We start from the raw sequence: 9,774 nt of genomic DNA, 5'->3' as shown, positions 1-9,774 counted from the left end.
TAGAATAACGAGAAGGTCGTATAACTGAGTAATTGACCAAAATGTTGGTCCTTCCATGATGCTGGTTGTTCCAGAGATAACAGTACGCAGTTGTGAATACAAGAGCTGAGTGGAAGCTGCAGCCTCGGCCTTCCGCGCTGCACATGTTGCGAGGTTCTGCCCCCTCACAGGACTTTCGTGCTGTGTCCATGCAACATATGGATTGGGGCACAAGTACCCTTGAGAGAAGAAGGGGCTCTATCTGAACAAGGGCTCTCTGGGTTTCAACCACGCTGTTGCGGGGTATGACAGCCCAGGCAGAGACTTTCCTGCATCCAACCCCTGGGCTCTGAGAGCCATCTGCTCCTGGATAACCCACCCAGTGAGGCAGTAGCCAAAGGTCCTGAAAGCACCGACAGGGGTGAGGAAACCAGGGCGCTCTAAGAAATAGTAAAATGTGAAGAAAACAAAACAATGGAACAACAAACGCTACACAAACGCTGTTGACCAGCATTTATGAAGTTAAATAAGAAGGAGAACAATGAGGACTGTGTCCAGCTGTGGCACTCGGCTCCTCCCTTTGGCCCAAACTGGACCGTGTCAAAGCCCGGCCTTGACAATGAGGCCAATGTGCAGTTGGAGCGGCTGGAAGTATTGCTGTGTTGAACTCCTGGAACCTCTGTCTCTCACCCACTTATCTGCAATGCCTTTCTTTTCTTTCACAAAATGGTTTTTATTTCTGCCCCCAGCAAGCACATGCACGTGCCCATTTTCCAAATTATTATTTTCTTTCTTCTGACACACAAAAGCCCACATTGATTATGAAATAAACAAACCAGGACTGAACACGGCACACTGTATTTCACTTGGTTTTTGTATTTGTTGGATATGCTGGTTCTCCTGAAATGTTCTTCCCTGCCTTGAACTTCCAGGATTTGATAGTGGAAGGAAATGGCATCAATTTCTTCTTTGCAAAAAGTCTTAATAATAATAATAATAATAATAATAATAAGAAACTTTTTGTGCTCTGCTGGCATCTGCAATTTGTCACATTCATTTCTCCTGGTAAAGCATCTCGCAACGAGAAGCAGTTGTTTCTAAATTCAAGTTTGCGAGCGAAAACTTTAGAGAAGGCTGTCTTTTCTTCTATTTTAAAAGTCATTTTTCAAACTTCACATCTGGACTTTGCAGGAGCATCCATTGTGGTAACACAGTTAAAATTTATTTGGGATTTAATGTGTTACCTAGTATACTGGCAAAAGCCAAATGCTATTAAACTGTTTAAGGGTCAAATTTTATTTTAATAATCAAAATTCTGAGGCATCATGAACGCTTTAATTAACATGAAAAGTGAGGAAACGGAACAGAAAGTTGCAGTCGGTACAAATAATTGTTCCTCTTCTCATCTCCCGCCTTCCTTGTGCCACTGTTGTCCCTTTATATATGTATGGTCATATGTTCATGCTCATATGCAAGACTTCACACACGCACCACAACACACAAACTTGTTATCAGCTTCCACCATAAACTCTCGCACTTCCAAAGTCCTCGTTCTGGGGAAGAGGCTTCACCTGCTGCTCATTTATTCTCCAACACAAAGTCTACAGGTGTTGTCCTCACAGCGGGGAACAGGAGTGTGTTGAGCCTCCATCCTCACACAGGTTTCCTGGTAACACCCCACGGTCCAACTGACACACTTTGACTTGAGCAGCTTTATTCTGCACACCGGTGACTAGAATGAAACACATGGATTCTGGAGCTCTCAGTGCACGTGCAGAAATATGGCCTGGGAATAGTTAAAACAACTAAAACATTAAATAAAACTGCATTCTTCTATTACTTCCTTTTCATGTAACTTACAAGGACTTTTCCATTTATTTACTTTGCAGATGCTTTTCTCCCAAGCAACTTCCAATGAACTCTATGTAGTGTTATGAGCCCACACACCTTATTCACCGCGGTGACTTACACTGCTAGATACACTACTTACACTGGGTCACTCATCCATACATCAGTGGAACACACACACTCTCTGTGTGATACTCACACACTATGGGGGAACCTGAACAGCATGTCTTTGGACTGTGGGAGGAAACCAGAGCACCCAGAGGAAACCCACACAGACACAAAGAGAACATGCAAACTCCACACAGACCGAGCGGGGATCAAACCCGCACTCTCTTGCACCACCCAGGCGCTGTGATACAGCAGCGCTACTCGCTGTGCCACCATACCGCCAAAAATAACCAGTGCTATATTTTGTGAGCATGTTCCTCATCATTTCCACATTCTGCACAGCTGTTAGCAACCCAAGTATAGACTGCATAGACCAACGTCTTCTTTTAACGGATAACTTCAAAGCTTATTGTTATGTTTCACGATCCTTTGTTAAGCACTCTGCGTCACTGTGCGAGAACAGCACCCTAGAAAAATAAATTAAATTGAACTGAAATTGAAGTTAGCCGCTCAGAAGAATTTTAAAAAACCTTCCCCTTTACACACAAAATATCAACGCTCCTTTCTCCGAATACAGCTAGTAAAAGCCTAGTTTACCCACCGAAGGCAGAGCTTTCACCTTGTCGAGTGACCTGAGTAACGCCAAGGTTAGAACTGGTCGCTATAATTCTGCAGAACCTGGGAATATGTCCGGCTCCCCTGAACCGCACACAAAGGAGTCTAGTAGGTGTGTCATACAGATGTTTCTCCTCTGGCCTCTACAGTACGTACACCTTGTCCAGCGTGTGTGCAGCTGCAGTAATTTATGAGGGAGCCTTTTCAGTATCTGCTCCTGCTTCCCGAGCGCATCCCTCGAGTGCAGAGAGAGAGGGCCACGACCGGGAATACATCGGCGGTCTTGCTTGAACATTCACTGTGGGTCCCGTTGCGAGCGCAGTTATACCTCCCTGGGCAGAACAAGACCGTCGGCTCCAGCCGACCCCGAGATGACTCACAAAAGCTCCCGCTGCCTCTGTGTTCCCAGTGAAAGAAGCAGAAGAACTTTCTCGGTAGAGAACACGCACGACCACAGGCCTCTCTTACAGTTCCTAAAATGAATCTAGGATGTCTTCTGACCTGTGATAAGCTATGCTTTACTTCTTGTTTTGCCTTCTCCAAATGATCCCTCACAACAGCTGTGTGGTCTCTCTCTTTATAGTCCCTGAAAGTAGAAATAGTATACAAAGTGCCTTGCCAGTGATAGAACAATATAACGGCAGGACTACCAAAAACCTTTTGGCAGGAGTGACCGTTTCGCTTGGGGCAACCGAGGCAGGGGACCCGCATCTCGAGAGGTTTGCACGGCCAAACCTTACGTATCGGTTTACTGTCCTTTTGGTCAGTTACCAACAGCGCTTTTGGTTTGTATAGTCTGGTACATATGGAGATGTAGGGACATAGCAATGGCTGGGCAAACTTAGCAAACATCACTAGATGTAAGGGGTAAGAGATGTAGAAAAAACATCATGTCATGTTGCTTTGGACTCAAAGATTGTAACTTTGAATCCCACCTCTGGCTCTAGTAAATCTGAGCAAGGTACTTACTCTAAATTGTTTTATGCAAAGTTACCCAGCGGTATAAATGGATAAATAATTGCAAGTCTCTTAAGATTGTGAATTGCTTTGGAGAAAAGCATCAGCTGAATGAACAAATTCAAATGTAGGTAATGTGTGATTATTATAGTAATGAAAATTACAATCAATAATATTTCTGTTATTACTTTTAAATTATACATTTAGCAGGCACTTTTCTTCAAAGCGACGTGCATTTCGGAGAGATATACACACACACACATTATCAGAACCGCTTGTCCCTTACAGGGTCACGGGGAACCGGAGCCTACCCGGCAACACAGGGCGTAAGGCCGGAGGGGGAAGGGGACACACCCAGGACGGGACGCCAGTCCGTCGCAAGGTACCCCAAGCGGGACTTGAACCCCAGACCCACTGGACAGCGGTCCAACCCACTGCGCCACCGCACCCCCTCGGAGAGATATATTGTAACCCATTTTGTATGTTGTCTTGTATTTCATGTCCACCACCAGTCCTGGTATGCTACATACTGGCAATATAAGGGTTATTAAGTGTTCCTAGTTGCGAGAAAAAGCAGATATTTTTTCTTGAGAGGGACGGTATGAGGGGTGGTATGGTATGTTCAGTGATGTTCAATAATGTCAATATTACTGCAAAAATCTTTGTACGTCTTGGGTAAAGAAAATCTTTAGTGATCTCAGTTTGAATGTTGTGATCGGGGTCCATCAGAACACGTTCAAAGTCACAGCTGAAACTACGCTTTTTAAAAAAGAGCTCTTTTTTTTTTTCTCTTTCAAAACAGCATTTCCTTTATTGATAGCTGACAAAATTGCAATTTTCATTATTGAAAGTGGTGTTACCGCAGGTGTCTTTAATATTTTTCTTTACTTGCTTTTTTTTAGGAAAAGTTATAAAATGTACTGTGGAATATATTGTTATAGGTTCATGTAACCGAACAGCTGGTAGCATAGTGGTTAGTACTGCTACCTTCAGACCCGAAGGTTGCAGGTTTGAACCTCGTCTCTGGCTGTAGTCCTCTTGAGCAATGTACTTACAGTAAAATCACATAACTGGGTAAATAATTGTAAGTTTCTTAGGAGAAGAGCATCAGCTAAACAAATCAATGTAATGTCTGTGCTACTGAAAGTAAGATGTGTTTATTTCCGACTGTGGAACAAGCTGCATTATGAACACTTGATGCAAATGATGACATCTTTTTCTTCCAGTTTTGACCATGTTCAGGTCTTTTATCATCAACAGCAATACTGCCACCATGTGGTAAAACAACATTTTTACTGTGCTTTACTGCGTTTAGGGATCACAATTTTTGCAGCCAGAAAACAAAACCTCATTCCCAGGGGCTGGTTGCACAATTTGTGGATTAGTACTTTAATGATATTGTGAAAACATGGTATATTGATTAGCTGATGCTTTAATTCAAATTAGCTTGCAGGACTTGTCACCTGTTTTTACAGTATTTTTGCTGGAGCAATAAAAATGTTGCTCAAATCTGCTACAACAGCGACTGGAAGGAGGGCTTGAGCCGACAACCAGCGTTTAATGTCGATTATGATTAGTATTCAGTGCAGAGTCATGTGTGGCCTGAGGGAGGAATATGGAGTTAAGGTTAAAAAAATAACAAAAACACAGAAATATAACAAGTCGGATAAAGTAAAAATTTGGAAGCGAACATATAGTACACACACACACACACACACACACATTTTCAGAACCGCTTGTCCCATACAGGGTCACGGGGAACCGGAGCCTACCCGGCAACACAGGGCGCAAGGCCAGAGGGGGAGGGGACACACCCAGGACGGGACGCCAGTCCATCACAAGGCACCCCAAGCGGGACTCAAACCCCAGACCCACCAAAGAGCAGGACCTGGTCCAACCCACTGCGCCACCACAGCCCCCTGAACATACAGTATAACATTTTTATATTACTAGTGCACAGTTTAGTGGATTATCATGGTAATATCCGTTTACAGGAAAGCACCTGTTCGGCTAACGTCAGACTCACCGAAATACGAACTCAACACACACCGCAAAGCGCTGGTGTGTCATGACAACTTGCAGCGACATACACTTTTGGTTACTTTTGATCTTGTTGGTTTCACGTACTTGCTCAAAGCGGGAGGCCGACAGCTCTGAGCCTCACAGCAGCCGCGAAATTTCCTAACAGCGGCTGTGTTTCAGTTACACCCCCGTGATCCTTCTCTCTTACTGGAGTAACTCCTTAAGTATGTGTCACTTTGCGCCAGGGCTGTGACCAAACAGAACGTCTCGCAGGAGTACCGGCGGCAGACGCAGCTCTTCAATTTACCATTGACAATGTCATCAGAAAGCATAGGTAAGAATTTACATTTATTTGATCCTTTTCTCCTAAGTGACTTACAATATTAGGCTACTTACAGCTATTTACCCATCTAGGTAATTTTTACTGGAGCAATTTAGGGCAAGTACATTGCTCAAGGGTACTACAGCTGGAAGTGGGATTCAAACCTACGACCTGTGGGTCCAAAGGCAGCAGCTCTTACCACGGCACTACCAGCTGCCCCCTGTTTTGTTAACTTTACTGTTATTCAGAATTTTAAAATTTTACATATTCACAACTCAGCTAAATTTTATTTTATTTAAACGTTCTGTTGGTGGGGGCTGTGGTGGCGCAGTGGGCTGGACCGGGTCCTGCTCTCGGGTGGGTCTCTGGTTCAAGTCCTGTTTGCGATGCCCTGTGACAGACTGGCGTCTTGCCCTGGGTTGCCGGGTTGGGCTCTGGCTCCCCGCGACCCCATATGGGACAAACGGTTCAGACTGTGTGTGTGTTCCACTGATGTGAAAAATGAACCATCTGGCCCATTAAAATGCAATAAAGTAAAACAATTTATCATAAATAAATATAAATTTGTAATATCCACAATATGAAGATAAAACTAATCAAAAGACAGTAATGTCTAAATAAAATACTCCATTTCATTTACTGACGGTGGTACCTTTATTTAGCATGGCTTACTTGGGCCATAAGGTACCATGAAGTACATAGAGTCTCGGTTTAAGAATGAAGAAGTGAAGCTATTGGTATTCCTGACATCATCGCAGATCTCGAGACGGAGCTGGGGGATGTGATGCAGGAGTTTCACAATGTAATGGAGGATCTCATGGCACCATCTTTAAGCACGCCGCATCTCTACGAACATCACCTGACCCAAGCAAAGAGAAGCAGTCAGGGGAACATCAGCGCTCGTGACCACGGGACTGAAGAAAGTAAGTGAATAAGTAAGTGAAAACAACGTATCCTGCTCGAAAATGTGTCTACCTCACCGTACCACCACTATGGTTCATTGCACACGTGTTTTGTGTATGATTTCTGGCAGGCTGAAGCCCATTGTATGATTCTGTCCTCCAACTGCAGCATATTCATAATAAATAATGCTTAGAGTAAAACTACGCGCTCAAGGTGTCAATGTAAATGTAAGTTTTCCGCTGCAGTAGCAACTCGTAGCGAAGTCAATAAATAAATACTGTAAATACATTTACTAACAAAAATCAATGCATTCAGAACCTCTGCTGGGGAGGGTACAAGGTAACGTCTCCTGAAGCCATAAAATCAAGGTATTAGGTGTCAGAGGGAAAGAGCAGAGCCAACAGGCATCGCTGAAGATCGTGCTGGCAACACATACACAAGAGTTCATTCGCCTTACATTACAATGTTTATTGACTCCTAAGAATTAAAAGAGTTTATTTTTATATATTTCACACGATTTTATCGTTTAACGGTACGAATAATAAATGAGTTTCTGTAATCTCAGCTATTCTTTCTTTTCCTTTTCACGTTGCAATGTTACTGTTTACATGTATTTCATGTTGTATATTCTACAAACAATTGACTATTAGAGTAGGGAAACTAAATTTTTACTCCTTTCCAGTAACATTTTAAAGAGTAACCCTTCATGTCTTTTCCTACATATATCCACTTTCATATCTTTCTCGCCGATTCTGTTTGAATGTCTTTGCTGAATAAGTTGCATTCCATGAAGATGCCGTCAACTCTTCAGCGTGAACTCTGTAATGATGCCCATTTGTAACGATGTAATTACATTTATTTTTATACATTTATTCATTTAGCAGACGCTTTTCTCCAAAGCAACGTACATCTCGTAGAAAATACAATTTCTGGATTACCCGATGGCGAGTCGCGTGCCTCTGGGGTAAACACAAACTTTGTGGTTATTGTCCTTGTACAGATGAAGAGCAATCCTTGGGAAGTAGGATGAGTAGTGACAAGAACGATCACGGTACAGCGAACTCGACCGCAACATCGAAAGGTAGTCCTCCGTGAACATGATTCCAGTTGGTAGAGGTACTCTGTTCATGGTTCTCCTGATAAAGAGCACAAGGGATCAGATGAGAGGATGGTGGTGTGACAACACACACTCTACATATGTACTGTATATCAATTTACTGTATATATAGTGGCAAACTGACATGTGAATTAATAAATGCAAACATAAACACAGTATAGGAAACATAGCAACACACTAGTCTGAATGAGAGGTGAAAACCGGAACATTGAGCAATTTTTCTTATTTCCTTCCCGTCTGCAGCAAAACTGGGAGACACAGATGAACTTCAGAGCTTCATCGACAATCTGGATGCCGTTCTGGCGGGTAAAAACTGCCACCCTTTCAAGTGAACTTTGAATATCGGGGAGTTGCTTTGATGCGATATTTCGGCATGTCTTTAAAACGAAAAATTGCCCTATTAGTCTCAGTATCCAAAGGTGCTTTATACCGCACGGCGGTGGAAAGCCGAGTGCTCGTGCAGATTTCAAAATACCTTTGTGTGGGCTGTGTTGACACCTGAGCAGACATGGTGCGCTAATAGTCAACGTGTTCCGCCTGCGCATCTCATCTGCGGCACCTGCTCGTATGTAAAAGAGGCAGCTGGTATAGGAGCCCTAATTAATGAGCAGGATGAGAATTCTTTCATGAACAGTAAATAATCCTGCTGATGTTCCTAACAAGAAAGGAGAATATTTTCCATATGAATGAATCAAAACATGGGCTTAGTGGCATGAATGGCTCCCTCCCTCTGAGTGTGGGGTAGGGGCCCACTGTGCTTGCAGGGGAGACACCCTACAGCGTGTGCCGCACACCAGCGGCCGCGTCACCGAAATGCCACTCATGAATCACGTCTCTATAGGTGGCTGGTCAGAGTTTCCTTCTGGCACTCAAATCAGAAAGCTGTTGCATTTGCGCTAAACTGACGCAATTTCATTTCCCTTGACAGAAATATAGCCTTTCAGAGCATGCCAACAATTACAGCGCTGGGAGCGGACGGATCTGTAGGATGACTAACCGGTCCTGTGCCGACTGTCATTTGCCCCTGAGAAGAGTGCAAAAACAGCGAGAGGAGAAATCCCCTGCTTTTCTAAACGTATGCAATAATGTGTTTCAAACCATGAAAAGCACGAACGCTCGGGTCGTTATTTACGGAGTGGGCAAGTATTCGCCGGCCAGCAATAAAAGTGAAGGCAAGAAAACAACTAGCTTTTATACGTGACACCTGCTCTGAAGAAGAACCAGATGACCACACGTGAGTCCTTGAGGACTGGACTAAACTTGGACAGCGGTTTATAAATCTTTTACTTAATTAAAATGCATCCTTGAGATTTTGGGGTCCTGAATTCACCTCCCACAGACCTGTATCAGCAGATTTGTAATTAGTAAGGAAAACTTGACAGGCTGCCAGCAGAGCTCAGTGGCTCCCAGAGGAGCTCTGCTTTAATTATTATACACACATAACATAAACCTCACAATTTTCCAAAACCCATTTATTAGCTGTAGTCCATGCACAAATTAAAACCTTCTGCTCAGAATTAATTACTCCCCTTTGATTAATCTCCTACAAACATGTGTTAACCCATTGGTTCTTTAACATCTATTTTAGGTCAAAGTTCAGTCACATCTGCTATATCACCTTTTAGATAATTTTGTTTAATATAATATTACATGTTTTACCTTTTAAATCCTTGAAACAACTAAGCAATCATTACCTGTATTCGTGCTGAGATATTTTTATTATTTTATTTCCCACTGGTATGATTATGCTGTGTGCACATGTTTCTTGGATTGTATTGTTATGTGCTCTGAACAATGAGTCCACTCTGCTAGAAAGCAAATTTCACTGGTCTGTCAACTTATTGCCCATGCCTTCAGCTTACGCATATGTGAAATATCTCTGTCCATATGTTTTGAGTGAACT

The 9,774-nt window shown here is 43.1% G+C and overlaps 1 protein-coding gene across 1 annotated transcript; it reads left to right on the top strand.

Moving 5' to 3' along the window:
• Positions 1-5,481: 5,481 nt before the first annotated feature.
• Positions 5,482-9,388, top strand: LOC108934239 (regulator of cell cycle RGCC-like). Its single transcript, XM_018751802.2, has 5 exons — positions 5,482-5,863; positions 6,610-6,774; positions 7,755-7,835; positions 8,115-8,177; positions 8,800-9,388. Exons 1-5 carry the CDS (start codon positions 5,845-5,847, stop codon positions 8,805-8,807), a joined length of 336 nt encoding a protein of 111 aa, XP_018607318.1. The 5' UTR covers positions 5,482-5,844; the 3' UTR covers positions 8,808-9,388.
• The last annotated feature ends 386 nt before the right edge of the window (positions 9,389-9,774 follow it).

Source organism: Scleropages formosus, chromosome 4 (assembly GCF_900964775.1).
Source record: "Scleropages formosus chromosome 4, fSclFor1.1, whole genome shotgun sequence".
In the NCBI taxonomy this organism is placed as follows: domain Eukaryota; kingdom Metazoa; phylum Chordata; class Actinopteri; order Osteoglossiformes; family Osteoglossidae; genus Scleropages; species Scleropages formosus.
The sequence above is the reverse complement of the archived record's forward strand: the minus strand, read 5'-3'. Positions and strand labels throughout refer to the sequence as shown.